At 39.3% G+C, this 17263-nt stretch overlaps 1 protein-coding gene across 3 annotated transcripts in view; it reads left to right on the forward strand.

The window, feature by feature from the left end:
- The window catches only part of ULK2 (unc-51 like autophagy activating kinase 2), a 212393-nt gene that overhangs the window by 191739 nt on the left and 3391 nt on the right, over window positions 1-17263 (forward strand). For all 3 annotated transcript variants that reach the window (XM_075546767.1, XM_075546766.1, XM_075546768.1), the window contains 3 exons: window positions 10666-10844; window positions 12004-12122; window positions 12490-12647. In XM_075546767.1, the coding sequence (XP_075402882.1) occupies window positions 10666-10844; window positions 12004-12122; window positions 12490-12647 (456 nt within the window). The remainder of the gene's footprint in view (window positions 1-10665; window positions 10845-12003; window positions 12123-12489; window positions 12648-17263) is intronic.

Genomic DNA, 17263 nt, shown 5'->3' on the forward strand with positions numbered 1-17263 from the left:
CACCATCAGCTTTCTTCACTACATTTACTTGTTTACCTACTTTGGCTTCAGCAGTTGTGTCGGGAGAGTGAGCATCATAGAATGCCAATTTAATAAACGAAAGTATTCATGCATTGAGGGAGTGCTTGAGTAGAGGCCCAAGGTCCTTCAGCCACCTTAATATTAAACCTATAAATGTAGACACCTAGATCTATTTCCCCATCCTCCTATATATATTTGCATGTACATGTCTTTGTCTAGACCTCCACAAATGCCCCCTGACCCCCAGTTCCTTCCTCCATCTACCTTGACTTTCCTCCCGCCCCACTACCATGCTCCGTCCACACTCGGGCCACAACTATAACTCTTTTCTACGCAACCTTACCCTTGATTGTTCCCCATCAGGCCTGCCACTCCCCCCTCACTACCATTTTGGGTTCCATATTGTTCCCTTGTCCCTGTGTTTATTAACACCACTTCCTTACCCTCCTCACCCTCCCCCACCCGGAACTGTCTGTCCCCCCGGAACTGTCTGTCCTATTGTTTTTCCTCCAGATAGTTCATCCAGCCTGTCCTATTCACACAGACCTGTGGAGAGACTAACATGCACGAGAACAAGACAGAGGAAAACAAAGCAACAGTATACAACCAGACAACAAAACAACAAAAACAAACCACTCGGAAAGAACAAAACAAAACACTTCACTAAAGAAAGGCTTGTAGTTCATTCAAGGATCATTTGCTGGCCCTTAGGAGCGTTTTCCAGTCCAGTCTGTTGAGGCACCACGCCCTAGCCCCAAAGTCCACTTTCAGCATTCCCTGGGGACCCAGCCACTCCATTCCCTTGCTATTCGACTGCACTCCCCCAGTGCTTTGCCTCGGTGTGGTGGGATCAAGTCAGGTGCAATTCCCACACTGTGTCTGGTGCTGTCCCCTATCGCCCTTAGTCACTGAGGGGCATCATGTCTCATAGTGGGGCCAGCCATGTTGTTCTCTCTGTGGACTGGCTGCTCTACTCAGGAACATCATCCTCACGGCCTGGTGGGCCAGGCTGTGTTCCACTGTCTCCTTCTGCCCCTTCATCTGCTCCCGTGTGCTCTGATCAGATATGTCCATCTCCCGGAGCTGCAGAGTCAATGTCGTCCTTTGGAACAAATTCTTTTCGGGGGAGGGGCAGGAATCCACTTAATTTTTGGTGCAGGGGCCAGCCTCCCAGACCTCTCCACTGGGTTGAAGTCTGGTCCCACTTTCCCTGTGGAGATATAAACAATACCCTCCCCTTGGGTGGATTAGTGCCCCATGCCCCCACTCCCCTTTTCTTCCTTATATTCATCCTTTTATTTTCCTTTCCCCACCTCCTCCACCGTTATCTACCATGTGCATCCCTGGTTTTGGTCTGGTCTCTGCCATACTACACAGTCTTTACCCCAGAAATGTTTGTATACAGTTCCTTTTTCCCCTATGCCAATTTTGCATTAAAAAAAATTTTTTTTAATACTTACCTCAGCGGGCTCATGTTGTACTTGTCCTTTTGTGCCTGACTTACTTCGCTTAGCATGATTTTCTCCAATTCTTCCCATGCCGCAATGTGCCTCATTCGTTCATCACTGCTTTTTAGTGATGCGTAGTACTCCATTGTATGTATATACCACAGTTTTTTAATCCAATCGTCAGTTGATGGAAATTTGGGTTGCTTCCAGCTCCTTGCAATTCTAAACTGTACCGCAATGAACATTGGAGCACAGATGTCTGATCTTCGTTTGTTTCTTGCCTCTTCTGGGTATATGCCCAGTAGGGGAATTGCTGGGTCATATGGTAACTCTATTTCCATCTGTTTTAGGTATCGCCAGATTGATTTCCATAGTGGCTGTACATACTTACAGGCCCACCAGCAGTGGATGAGAGTTCCTGTTCTCCCCACAGCCCCTCCAACACTTGTTGCTTTTTGATTTTTTGAATTGGGCTACCTTTGAAGGTGTCAGGTGATACCTCATTGTTGTTTTAATTTGCATTTCTCTTATGGCTAAAGATCGGGAACATTTTCTCATATGTTTATTGGCCATTCGGATTTCTGTCCCTGTAAAATTTCTGTTCAAGTCCTTTGCCCACCTTTCAAGTGGGCTATTGGTTTTTTTCTTTTTGGAAGCTAGCAGAGTATTTTAGATTTTAGTAATAAGGCCTTTGTCTGATGTGTCATTGCTAAAGATGTTTTCCCAGTCTGTGGACTCTCTTATTACTCTCTTGGTGAATTCTTTAGCTGTGCACAAGTGTTTTATCTTCAGTATATCCCATTTGTCAATTTGTGCGTCCTCTGTGTTTGTGTCCTTCCCTATTGTTGGTCCCAATTCCCTCATTGATGGCCCTAATAGTTTGGGGTTTAACTTCAAGGTCTGTGATCCACCTTGACTTTATTCTTGTGCATGGAGTGAGATAAGGGTCTTGCTTCATTTTTCTGCATGTGGATATCCATTTTTTCCAGCAGCACTTGTTAAAGAGGGCATCGGCTTCCCATTTGATATATTTGGGGCCCTTATCAAAGATCAGCTGTGTGTATGCTGATGCTTTTATTTCTGGGTTTTTAGTTCTTTTCCATTGGTCTGAGTATCTGTCATTGTACCAATACCATGCAGTTTTGAGAACTGTGGCTGCATAGTATGTGCCAAAGTCAGGTAAAGCACGCCCTCCCATGGTGTCCTTCTTCTTGAGGAATTCTCTGCTAATACTGGGTTTCTTCCCTCTCCATATGAAGTTGGTAATCAGTTTTTCCATTTCTGTGAAGAAAGATGATGGTAATTGTATCGGGATGGCATTAAACTTATACAGTGCTTTTGGCAGAACTGACATCTTATCTATCTATATTATGTCTCCCAATCCAAGAGCATGGAATATTCTTCCATTTGTGGAGGTCGCTCTTGGTTTCTTGTAATAGTGTTCTATAGTTTTCCCTATATAGATCTTTTGTTTTTTCATTCAGGTGTATCCCTAGATATTTCAATTTGTGTTTGGCTATTGTGAAGGGTACCACCTTTTTGATCTCTTCTTCTGTGGTCTTATCTGATGTGTATAACAGTCCGATGGACTTCTGTTTGTTGATCTTGTATCCTGCCACTCTGCCAAACTCCTCTATTGCTTCCAGTACTCCCCTTGTGGAACTTTTGGGATTTTCCATATATAGAATCATATCATCTGCAAATAATGATAGTTTCACCTCTTCCTTCCCCAGACGAATAACTTTGATGTCACTTCTTTGCCTTATGCTGTTAGCTAAAACCTCCAGCACGATATTAAATAGGAGTGGGGACAAGGGGCATCCTTGTCTGGTCCCCTTTTTCAGTGGGATTGTGTTAATCTTTTCTCCATTGACTATGACTTTGGCTGTTGGTTTTTCATATATAGCTTGTATTGACTTGAGGAACTTTCCTTCCATTCCTATCTTCGCTAGTGTCTTAAACAGGAATTGGTGTTGGATGTTGTCGAATGCTTTTTCTGCGTCTATTGATATAATCATGTGATTCTTATACTTTTTCATGTCAATGTGACGAATAATACTAATGGTCTTTCATATGTTGAACCATCCCTGCATCCCTGGTATGAATCCCACTTGGTCATGGTGAATTATTTGTTTTATATACTTTTGTATTCTGTTGGCTAGTATTTTGTTAAGGATTTTTGCATCAATGTTCATTAGGGATATTGGTATGTAGTTCTCGATTCTTGTGGGATCCTTGCCCGGTTTGGGTATCAGAGTTATACTAGCTTCATAGAAGGAGTTTGGGAGTTTGCCATCTTTTTCTATGTTCTGGAAAAGTTTGTGTAGGATTGGTATTAGTTCTTCCCTGAATGCTTGGTAGAATTCTCCAGTGTAACCATCTGGTCCAGGGGATTTTTTTGTTGGTAATCCCTTGATAATCTTTTCTATTTCTTCTATTGCTGTGAGTCTGTTGAGATTCATGATGTCCACCGAGGGTAGTCTAGGGAGGGATTGTTTTTCCAGGAATTTGTCCATGTCTTCCAAATTGTTGAATTCACTGGAGTACAATCCTTCATAGTACTGTGTAACTATCCTTTTGATTTCATTAGGGTCTGTTATAATGACCCCTCTTTCATCCCTTATTCTTGCTATTGAGATTTGTTCCCTCCTTTCTTTGGTTAGGTTTGCCAATGGTCTATCGATCCTGTTTATCCTTTCAAAGAACCAACTTTTAGCGATATTAATTTTTTCCATAGTTTTTTTTATTTTCCCTCTCCTCAAACTCAGCCCTGATTTGTATAATTTCTTTTCTTTTGCTATTAGTAGGGTTGTCCTGCTGACTCTGCTCTAGTTTTTGTAAATTTTGTGTCAGCGTATCCATCATGAGTGTCTCTTCCTTTCCTAGGTGTGCTTGTATTGCTATGAACCTTCCTCTGATGACTGCCTTTGCTGTGTCCCATAGGTTTTGGTAGGTCGTGTGCTCATTTTCGTTGGTCTCTAGAAATTTCCTGATTTCATCTCTGATCTGCACCAGTATGCGCTCCTTTTGCAGTAGAGAGTTATTCATCCTCCAATTATTTGCTCTTATTTTCTTTGTCTTCTTTTTGTTGATATCCAGTCTTATGGCACAGTGGTAAGAGAGAGAGGTCTGTATTATTTCAATGTGCTTAAATTTATGTAGATTTGTCTTATGCCCCAGCATGTGGTCTATCTTCGAATATGTGCCATGGGGACTTGAAAAGAATGTGAATTTTTTTTTATTTGGATGAAAAGCTCTGTAAATATCTATTAGGTCAAATTTTCTAATTGTTGAGATTAGCTCCCTAGTCTCCTTGTTGAGTTTCTTTCCCTGTGATCTGTCTTTCTCAGTGAGTGGTGTGTTGAAGTCGCCCACTATAATTGTTGAGTCTGTGATTTCTTTCTTAATCTTTTGGAGTATTTGCTTGACGTATTGAGCTGGTCTCTCATTCGGGGAATATATGTTTACAATGCTTAGTGGTTCATTGTCTATGATTCCCTTGAGCATTATATAGTGTCCCTCCTTATGTCTTTTTATGGTTTGCACTTTGAGGTCAAGTTTATCCGAGATTAGGATTGCAACCCCTGCTATTTTTGTACTGCTGTTTGCTTGGTAGGTCCTTCTCCAGCCTTTGATTCTCAGCCTATTTTTGTCTGTAGCCTTGAGATGTGTCTCCTGTAGGCAGCAAATTGATGGGTTGTGTTTTCCAAGCCATTCTGCCAGTCTCAGTCTTTTAATGCCTGAGTCAGGTCATTGATATTCAGGGTTATTATCTCAATGTACGGACTCTGTGATGCCATTTTATACCTTTTGTGTTGGGAGTTTTCCTACTTTCCTTTATCATTAGTGTGTGTTTTCTGTATGTGTCATTCTTGACTTCTTTCCATCTTTAACCCATTGCTATCTTGGGGTCTGTTTTCTCGTTGTTGTGCTCTGGGTAAGGTTGTTCTATGTGACGGTCTCTTATTTATGCTTGGTGAGTGTTGTTCTTCTACCCATACTGAGTCGGCGAGGATCTTTTGTAAGGCTGGGTTTGTTGTAACGTATTTTTTGAGTTTTTCCTTGTCTGGGAAGACTTTCACTTCTCCATCGATCTTGATCGATAATTTGGCCGGGTAGAGTATTCTTGGATTTGCGTTGTTTTCCTTCAACTTTTGGAATATGTTACTTCACTCTCTCCTTTTTTTTCATAGTTTCTGCTGATAGGTCTAAGCATATCCTTATGTGGTGACCTTTATATGTGATTGCTTGTTTTGCCCTAGCTGCTCTCATGATTTTCTCCTTTTCCTCAAAGTTGGATAGTTTAACTATTATGTGCCTTGGTGATTTCTTCTTGGGGTCCCGTCGTGCTGGTGTTCTTTCAGCCTCCTGGATGGTTGCCTGGTTTTCATTCATTAGGCTGGGGAAGTTTTCCTCCAAGAATTCTCGCTATTGTTGCAGATGACTTCTTTGTTGTGTCTTCCTCTGGCAGGCCAATAATTCTAATGTTGTTCCACTTCATAGCATCAGACATAGCTCTTAGGTTTTCTTCGGCTTCTCTGATGCTCTTGTTAGATTTTTGTTCACGTTTATTAAAGTCTGCTTGGCTGTCCTCCAAGACACTGATGCGGTTCTCTGATTCCTCCAATCGATTCTCAAGGAACATGATTTTGCTATTGTTTTTCGTTATTTCCTCCCTAAGCGCCTGTATTTCCCTTTGGTGTATGGCTTTTATCTGCTCTATCGTTTCATCCTTTTTCTGTATTGTTTCCCTCATATCCTGCATGGCTCCAAGCAGCATTCTGAGAGTTTCTTTGTATGGCTTCTCAATGTCTGCTTCTTCTATGTATGTTGTTATGTTCAGCATACCTTCTGCTTTTGTCTTTTTTGTTTCTCCTGTTTTTTCATTGAGGTTGTTGGGGTTAATGGCTGTTTGCGTTGAGTTGTTTTTGAGGGACCAGGTGCCATTTTCTAGTCTCTCTGTGGAAGACTTATAGGAATGCTTCTTCGAACTGCCTACAGCTGATTTTGCTAGGTTATTAAACTACCACTTTATCTTCCTGTGGCTTCCCTATCAGGAGAGTGCCCCAGATGGCAGGTCGGCTGCCTGCCCCAGTGTTGCAGAGGCTGGGCTGAAGTTCCTGCTATTGGTTTGAATATTGATAAGTGTTGGCTGAGCTGTCTTATGTCCCCAGGTACACAGGCAGGAACTCCCTGGTGAGGAGCATGAGGAGTATCCCCTGGAGAGCAAGCAGGCCTTTCCCTAGCCTTGGGCTATCTATGCAGGGTGGAGCTCGCCTAGCTGGGTGTGACCCAGGCGCAAATGCCCTAGGGCAATGGGAGTGCCCTGTAAGTCTGCAATGGAGTGTGAGAGAGCAATTCTGGAACAAGAGGGTGAGAAAAATTACAAAGTGAGACTGGACTGTGCCAGGGTACAGGGAAGCGAGGGAAGGAAAAGCAACTATGCAGCTGAGTCCCACTCCCTGCCTGTGGACCTGCAAGGGCCCACTCCCTGCCCCAAGTCCCAGCGGCAATCCGCAGCTGAGCCCCAAGAAGAGTTGCAAGAAAGCTGCTGGGCAGCCCCCAGAGAAGTGGGGGGACAGAGAGCAGAGATGTTAACCGACGCCGCAGTGTAGCTGAAGCTTGATCCCTGCCTATGGAGCTGTGGGGGTTTGGGTTCAGTCCCTGCTCAGCCCACGTGGTGCGGCAAGCTGTGGCTGTGCCCTGAAAAAGCCCCTGTGCAGCCCTCTAAGGCTGCGTGGGAGTATAGAGCAGAGAAGCAAACAGAAGCAACAATGCAGCTGAACACCAATCCCTGCTGGTGGAACCTCAGGGGCCCTGTCCCTGCCCTGAGGCAGGCAGGGGAAAACTGTGGCTGAGCTGAAGCCAAGCCCTGCTACAGGCTCCAAATGGTCCCTGCTTGGGCAGACACAGCGGCTAGGCTAGGGTCAAGCCCCAGCTGGCTTCCACTGAGGTAAGCCAAAAGCCCCCAGCCCCTCAAAGCCCCGTGAATCTGTGCCTACTTATCTTTATGATGCGCCTCCTGTGATCCAGTGGCGTTGAATTTCCCTCTGTGCAACTATCCTGGGCTGGATTCTGCGGAGTCCCTCTGGTATGTGTCACTCTGTCGCCATCTTCCCGGAAGTCGAGAGCTTTTTGTTTGTCGCCATCTTCCCGGAAGTCGAGAGCTTTTTGTTTTAAGCTAAGGTCATTGATCATTTTTTCTTAGTTTTTATATGTTGTATTGGGTATTGTTTGGACTTCATTGTTTTACCTGTAGAGATTCATTTATTACAGGACTAGTTATAGAAGAGACTACTTCCTCCTATTCCCTAATGGACTTAACACCTTTCTCAACATCTATTAGACATATATTTTTATGGGCTTATTTCTTTCAATTCTGTTCAGTGATTTATAAGTTTGTCTTTATCACAACCACACTGTAAATCTTTACAGAATTAGATAGCCTCTTCCTTCCCCTGTGGAGCAACTGATGGGTTTGAACTATGCTGTGGTTAATGGGTCAACACTTCCTTGACAGCATCACCAGGACTCCTTTCTGTTTATATTGTGTTATTTTATAGTGTGTTTTGAGTCACTGATTGGTGCAAATAGTTAATGTACAGCTGCTAACCAAAAAGTTGGTTCTTTGAGTCCACATAGAAGTACCTCAGAAGAAGGACCAAGTGATTCACTTTTCAGTAATGACTCACTGAAATCCCTATGGTATACATTCCTGTTGTGATACACGGTGTCACCATGAATTTGAATTAAGTGGTGACAGTTCATTTAGTTTAATTGATAATTTATTTTGAAGTTGCACAGTATAAGTTCTACTTTCCTTTTTGTCTTCAGATTGTTTAGGTTCTTTGGGACCCCATGTAATTCCTGTGAACTTAAGGGTCAGATTTTCCATTTCTGGAAACAGATTGCATTGAATCTGTAAATTGCTTTGCATATTATTGACATCTACAAATATTAAGTCATATGATTTTTAAGTACAGCATGTCTTTCTGTTTTGTTTGGTCTTCTTTAATTTCTTTCACTATTTGCAGCAGTCTTTTTCACTCCTTGCTTAAATTTATTCCTAGCTATTTTATCCTTTCGGATTCTATTATACATGACTTGCTTTATTGCCTCTCAGTTTATTTATTACTGTATATAGAAACACAGCGGACTTTGTTTTTCTCAAATCCTGCAGATTAGATTATTAGTTTTAATAACTTTCTTGTGGATTCTTTGGAACTACCTATAGTTAGGATTATGTCATCAATGAATTGAAATTGCATTATATTTCCTCTGTGGATGCTAGTTAGTTTCTTTTTTGCCTCATTTTGCCTCATTTCCAGGACAGTGTTTAACAGCAATAATGAATGTGTTTTTTTAATCTGATGATTATTTCCTGCCTACAGAATATTTAGAAAAAAATCTTTGTCATAAACTAATACATGTTTATTCCTACACCTTGCTTTTATCATAAGATAAAAATACTATACCCCTACATCTTGCTTTTATCATAAGATAAAAATAGTATACCATCCAAAATGGGTTGTGGCGATTATTGTGCAACTCTTCTTAATATGGTTGAACTAGTGACTTGTATGATATATTAATTGTATGCCAGCAAAACTGTTAAAAATAAATAGTACATTTAAAACTAGTTTTTAGCTGCCTAGCCCACTGATCCTCATGTCTTTACAGCAGGACATTCGTTCTTTCAGGGAAGTTCTACAGGGAAAGATATAGATTCAGAAGAAAATTAATTTTATGATTTCAAACACTGTGACAAATCATATTTTGGTTCGTAAACTTCAGTAAACTAATATATCCTCAATTTCTAGATACCATGCTAATTTAACTTGAGTTTAAAATTAAAATGATAAACTCTGCAGGTTAATAAGGATCAGGTTTTCTTTTCATGTAGTAAAATTCGTATTTTATCTGAATGTAATTAAGATATTTCACATAAAACTTATAAAATATTGCATGTAAGATTTCAGTAGAAATTTTTTGCTGATTTTAATAATGTTAGTACACATTTTCAAAATATGTGTAATATGGGTTGAGATTAGAAAACCAATCCAATTTTTTCACCTTCCAATTAAGCAAATCAATTGTTACATGTGATCCATTGTATTGGAACATAAGAGTATAAAATTTCATCATAGAGCAGAAAGGCTCTAGAAAAATGACCAAAATCCCCTTTAACATAAAAAATGAGAATTTTTTAGTCTTTTTATTTCAAAGTACTCATAAGTAAAGTGCAAATCTGAAAACATTTTAAAGTATTGATTTTAAGTGGCATATCTCTGAATGCTGATGTATCTAGACTTCCCCCCTAAACTACCTGAAGAGGTCATATAATACCTTAGAACTTTGCTGTTAGTTCTAATAATGTGATCAATTGAAAGAACTTAAGCAATTAAAATAAGGCATCTCTGAATTTGTATGACATCTGTAGAATTCACTGAATTATCTAATATTGATACCTATTTTGTTAGGTTTTTATCTCATGCATGTTGATTTAATCATATAGTATTTTTTTCCTTTCCAGCTAACCTTTGTGATGCTCTGATACATATCACAAACATATACAGACACCACACTTGGGTTTTTTTGTTATTATCCAATAGTTTTAGCATTATAAAATTCACATATCATACACTTTCATAGCTGAGTCACTTTTTAAAAGAATTGTACATACAACATCACAATTCTAGTGCATCTTCCACCCTGCAAAATTCATTATTTGCTCCCCAATTACTATTAACCCCCATATCCCAGATAAACCAGTGCATCAGTTATTTTCTCTATGTATCCAAATATGTGTTTCATAAACCAGGAAACCTATCAGAAACAAACAAAACAAATAAATAATTTTAAGTAAGAATAAAAATATAGATGAAGGAAGAAAAGACTACCAGCAATATTAAAATAAGCCAGAGAGAAATTTTTTTTTATTGAACAACCTAAAAATATACTGTAGCTCCATCCATCATAATCAAGTTTACAATAATCTGATAGCAAAGACACATACCCACATTTGATTTAATTTGCTTATTTTCTCAGTCTTTTGATATGTAAAATCTGAAGAGTCTTCAATCATTCTGGTACACAAACCTATATATTTAAGTACAATTGTAGGGACTATGATTTATTTACAGAATGTGTATGTACTTATTCTGAAGATTTCTAAGAAAAATTTACTTTGCTGCAGCAAGAACACACAGATGCCTTACGCCATCTGAATCTCATGTTGGTGTTTACTGAGTGTGTCCTGGATCTAACAGCCTTGCGGGGAGGAAATCCAGAGCTGTGCACATCTGCTGTCTCCTTATACGAAATTCAAGAAAATGTGGTTGTGAGCCAGATTAGCCAATTCAGCAAAGATTGGGGGTATAGTCCTCATTTGTTTTTCATTTTCAAATTCTTCATGATTTCTGTAAACTTCACATTAAAACATCAAGATTCTGATCCAGGAGAGTGTCCAAATTATTTTAAGTCAGATACTACTAAATTGTTCTATATTTTATTGTTATGAGCTACAACTTGAAGATTTGTACAACCTTAGTGTTACCTTTCCCTGTAAATGAGTAAACTTAAAGATATTTGATAGAGTTACATGACTTTTAGCTGAATAGTGAAGTGGTGTGGAATCCACATTTGACCTTGTCTGGCTACAAAAGAGAGAAGGAGAACCCAACTCCATATTTGCCCAAGAATAATTCCTATGAGGTAAAGTTCAGATATGCCTCTACTATCCAACCTTCTTTACCTTATTCTGATTCCAAAAGCCTCTCCTATGAGCACTCTATTTTTATGCTGAGTTTATTGTCCACTGTAGAGGCCACAAAGAATTCACAAACAGTATTCAGAATTCAGGAATTTTTTTGGAGGAGTTCAGGGGAAGCTTACAGGTTGCAACATGCTAAGGGTATATTTCTTTTGTCCACATTGCCTCTTGTCAGCCATGCTGGCAGGGTATGTCTCCTCTCTGATGCTCAGCCTATCAGCCCTGTGGTCCCTTAGCCCTTGCCCTGCTCAAGAAAATCTCCTTTAACACTGATAGCTGCCCTACAGGCACCCCACTCTGCAACCCAACCTTCTGCACTCAGCTTTACTTATTTTGGGGAGCAGTATGCCTCTTATTGTGCCTCATGGTGTTGGTGCTGGTTCTCTGTTGCTTTCCTATGCAGTGATCTCAGATACACTTTACTCCTGGTTATTCTTTATTGCTGATTGTGGGATTTTCGGTTATCGCTTACAGCAAGGTGGCAAAACTGACCAGTTCTCATATTGGAGTCTTCAACCCTTTATTTGCGTGCTTCCTCTTAGTCATTTGGTGGAAGTCACCAAGACTGTGGATAGAAGAGCCACATCAAGTTATGTTAATTCACCATACCAAGTGTATTGTGCACACACCCTTTTCATACCTAGCCTCCCTTCATGGAATGGTATACTCCCTTAGAAAGGCTATTTTAGTGGTAACCAACTATGTAGGAGAGCCCATTCTGGCATGTTGGTTCACAAGATGATTCTCTCACTCTCGATGCAGGCAGGTGGAACAACTGATATTGTATATGAAAGCAGCACAGCTGCTAGCAGCTTCTCTACATCTCGCCAAAGCCCAGATCAAGTCTGGGAAGCTGAGCCCATCCACAACTGTAAAACAAGGTATGGGTAAGTGTGACGATGTAACTCCAGAAATACCCAGGTTGCTCCTATTCTCATTATGACAAAGAAGTAACTTTGGATAGGAAGTCATTGTGTTACTAAATACTTTTAGTCAGAAAGGAAAGATGATGGTTGTTTTTTTTAATGTTTTCCCATTTAATTGTCAAAGGAAGGTCAGTAGTGCTTTAGTTTCAAAAGTTCTTAACTGAAAAAAAATGCATAAGAAAATTCTGATTTCCATTCTCACCTCCCTCCCCTAATAAATTTAGTGTCACTTTCCTTATATCATCAGGAATGGTACGTATCACTTTTGTTTTTTTTCCAAGTAAAATTTAAAATTTTAACACCTATCTTTCAACTTTTTTAGTTGTCAAAAATCTGAATGAACGATATAAATTCTGCATCACTATGAGCAAGAAACTTACAGAAAAGCTGAGTCGCTTCTTCTCTGACAAGCAGAGATTTATTGATGAAATCAGCAGTGTAACTGCAGAGAAACTCATCTATAATTGTGCTGTAGAAATGGTAACCCTTTTAAGATTGATGATTTTTATAGTGCTTATTATCTTATGAATTGTTTCACATTTATTCCTCTTGAAGTTATGCCCTGGTGAAATATGATAACTTGTCTTAAAATTTACAGCTTTAGGCAGGGTCTAATCTTTATATAATCTGCTTCTGAAAGCATTTGGTGTATCTTTTCTACACTTTCTACTAGTTTGGAAATTTTGCCATAAAAAAAAGCGATTAGAAAAATACTCCTTTATCAACTAATCTATAAAACCTATATGCATATATTCTGCTTACTGACCTTAGTTAATAATAGATTCAAAATAAAGTGAACTATTCCAATGATCTGATTTTAATAGGATCCATATGAGACAGTTCTGTCTGTCATGTACAGTTACTACATGTCAGAAATAATTTATTTGCTGAGTCTATTCAAGGAAAAATTGCTCTGAAGTATACATAAAAACTGAAACTGTTCAGGGGCTTAAGTGGAGAGCAAATGTTTTGAGAATGATGAGGGTAATGAATGTACAGATGTGCTTTACACAATTGATGTATCTATGGATTGTGATAAGAGTTGTATTAGCCCCTAATAAAACAATGAAGAAAAAAAAACAACACAAGACTGTTAAAGAAAAAAGTGGGGGAAAATTAGTGAATCTTATTTGTAGCTATTAACATAAGATTCTTCCCAAGATTATCTATTTTATAGTGTATTGTTAGGTTGCACCATTGGCCTCTTATGAGTATCATTATAATAAACCACATGAAAATGATTTTAGAATATAAATGGTTGACTGAAATGATATGCCTTAGACTTCTGGTAAAGATAGAAACCTAGGCCAACATATAGCACATTCCCTCTTCCAAAAAAGCCGAAGAAAGAAGATTTGGAGGAAAAACCTCGAACTTTGAATCTCTGAAGGAAAACAAATTAAGTAAGCTGGACACTTAACAGTATGGGAAGCTAAATGTCTTAGGGGGACTGTGCCTCATGACTATCTGGTACTCAGAGGGATTTCAAATTCACATTCATGTGCTCGGCAGTAGATAAAAAAGAGAAATTAGGCTGCTTTAAACTTTGGAAGAAAGTTATAAATAGTAAATTAACATTAAAATTGATCAATCTTGGAAGAGAACAAAGACCTAGTAAATCGTGAAATAGCACAGAAAAGACAAAATTCAGAAATAAAACAATCTCAACATAGAAGGTGACAAGACACAAAGAAACCAATATAACCCCCTTCAAAATAGTAATATTATTAACATTCATGATGCATGTTATATTACTCAACCAAATAAGAGTTTGTGCTACGCAATTATTTTTAGAAAATTTTTGTAACTGAGAAAATGTCTTAGACCAATTAAATATTTTCTTCCTTCCTGACAATAAGTAACGTTAATATTGTAACATTAATAAGCCCCCCTCTTTGCCCTAGGTGTTTTCAAAAAACTGTGTTATTATTAGCACTTATATTTAATTATTCTCCTTTCTTTTTATGCCTGATATTCTGTATCCATGTTATTTACTGAATCATAAGTTGATTTAGATTAATTTTTGAAAGAGATAGATATATTAGTAACTAAGTTACTGATGTTCTAGCATTTAGCAATTAAGAGAAAAAGTGAAAGAGAATGCTATTGGGAAAAATCCTGCTAACCCTGGGAATCCTCATAACCTGGCAAAGATACTCCTAACCCTTAGAATAATGTGATTATCCCTACATGGAAAGCTCCTATCCTATCTACCCTTTGCCTATCTAGCTCCAAATTTTCCTGTGTGATTCAACATGAGCTTTCTCCTGGAAGCTTCCTCAGATCTTCTCCATAGTATAGATTGGATGTCCCACCTATTGTGTGGATTAGATACCCCGCCCACCATGTTTTCTATACCAACTGCAACTGTAGGACCATATCTCCCATGGAATTGGATTTTCATGTTTTGAGTACCTGTATCTTTTCCAGATCAAGCTCCATTAACTCTATGCACATTGAGTCACTTGTTAAGTGCAATCGGGTCAGTTCTGAACCATATAATGACCTTATTCATAACAGAACAAAACATTTCCCTGTCCTGCACCATCCATCTAATTGTTCCTATGGTTAAGCCCATCGTTGCATCCACTATGTCAGTCCTGCTTCTTAAAGGCTTTCCTCCTTTTCCCTGTCCCTCTACCTTACCAAACATGTTGCCCTCCAACAGGGTCTGGTCTCTCTCTTAACATGTCTAAAGTATGTAAAATGAAGTCTCCTCATCCTTGCCTCTAAGGAGCACTCTAGCCATCCTCCAAAGACAAGGGGAATTGTACAATCAAGTCCATGGTACTTCTAATAATTTTCACCAGTACCACAATTCAAATGTATCAATTATTTTTTCAAATTATTTCATCATCATTAAAATAATAAACTTGAAATCCTCTAAGCAAACACATTTCCTCCTTCATCCTCATCCATGGGATCATGATAGTGGGGGTGGGGGTGGAAAGAAGCATTTAAGAACTAGAGGAAAGTTATATGTTTCATCGTTGCTATCCTGCACCCTGACTGGCTCATCTCCTCCCCACAACCTTTCAGTAAGGGGGAGTCCGGTTGGCTACCAATGGGCTATGAGTCTCCACTCTACACTCACCCACATTTACAATGATAAGATTTTTTGTTCCTTGATAATTGATACCTGATCCCTTCGACAGCTCGTGGTCACACAGGCTAGTATGTTTCTTCCATGTGGGCTTTGTTGCTTCTGAACTAGATGGCCACTTGTTTATCTTCAAGCCTTTAAGACCCCAGACGCTATATCTTTTGATAGCAGGGCACCATCAGCTTTCTTCACCACATTTGCTTATGCACACGTTTGTCTTCAGTGATCATATCAGGGAGGTGGGCACCCAGTGATATTATTTTTAGTCCTTTGATGTCTGATAACTGGTTCTTGTTCTACATCTTATTCTGAAGCAGGCCTAAACCATTGGCAGCTCCCTGTCAATGCACTGCTGCAACCGCTGTTGGATGATCATCAGCTGTGATAGTCCAGGTAGACTAGAGAAACAAATCCATGGACACACATATGTGTATAAGGGAGAGGTTTATATACAAGAGCAATTAAACATTGAGAAAACATCCCAACCCAGTCCAGTCCAAGGTCATAAGCCTGACATTAGCCCATATGTCCGATACCGATCTCTAAAGTCCTCTTCAGACTCATGAAACACCTGAAATGAAGCCAAATGCAGGATGATCACCATCCAGTGTATGGATCTAGTGTCACTGGATACATCTCAGCGCTGGCAGGGTTCTCTGCATCAGGGTGGGTCCATGTGTCTTGTCAGTTGCTATGTCTCCCACCTCCAAGGAGGAAGTACCAGATTTCCCAGAATTCTCAGAAGGCCATGCCTACACAGAAGTCTCATTCTATCTCCAGATTGACAGCCTAGACTCTACCCCTATACTCTTAATCCTTAAATTGACACAAGATTGGGTAACTACCACATCAGCATTCCAATCACCAATAACAATCAGTGCACGTTGACAGCATGTTCATTCAATATCCAACTAAAGACATTAGTATAATTCTTTCTTTATCACTAGCTTTGCTGAATGGTCCATAAATTTTAATGATACATGTATTGATTGGATTTCCTTGAAGGCAGATAGATATAATCCTATTACATACAACATTAAAATTCATGAGTAAGTTTACAATGTCCTTTGACAATGAATGCTACTGCATTCCTTTTGATCATGTTATTCCTGGCATAGTAATTCATATGACTCTCTGATTCAACATGTCCAATACCAGTCCATTTAAATCCGTAAATGCCTAGGATGTCAATATGCTCCATTTTTAATGTGCGCCATTTCCTTTCTAATGACTTCCAATTTTCCTAAACGAATACTTCACACATTCCAAGTTGTGATAATTACAAACTTTGCAGCTGATTCTCCTTACCTTGAGTTGTGCCCCATCAGCAAATGAAGATCCTGAAGGCTCTATTCCCACAGGCTTTAACTGACTCATGTCACCCTGGTCAACTCCCCTCTTAGAAATTAGCTCCTCCTCAGTCACATTTCAAGTATTCTCTAACCTCTGGGGCCCATCCTCCATCACTCTCTCCAACAATGTTTTGCTTCCATTCATTAGACTTTCAGAATCTGACTCTGTTTCGAAGTTATGGTTTCCAGGGGTTCTTTCCTCTGAAGTGTGGAGCCAAGTCCTGCATTGTCGTCTTATTCTGGAAGCTCCCCTGAAAACTGTTCACTTTGGTTGACCCTACTGGCATTTGAAATACTAGTGACATAGCTTCCAGCATCAAAACAGCAGACAATCCACCACAGCACGACAAACTGGCAGACAACTGATGGGTTTTTTTCTTAGTAGGTAATCAATAAATATTTTTGAAGAATGAATAAATGACTAAAGTAGAAAATTCTGTGACTAGAAAAGAATACAATAGTGCTTTTAACATCATTTAACTTTATTATTGTAACAAAATCTACTTTACTGAAATGCCTGGTTATCCTAGTATGAAAGTGTATGCTAAAAATAAACTTTTTGTAGAAGTCAGTGAAGAAAGGGTTTATGAGTCATGAATCTCTTTTCTGAATTTGAGAAAGTTACATTTGAACCCAGAATA

The sequence above is a fragment of the Tenrec ecaudatus genome, chromosome 4, assembly GCF_050624435.1.
Source record: "Tenrec ecaudatus isolate mTenEca1 chromosome 4, mTenEca1.hap1, whole genome shotgun sequence".
NCBI lineage: Eukaryota > Metazoa > Chordata > Mammalia > Afrosoricida > Tenrecidae > Tenrec > Tenrec ecaudatus.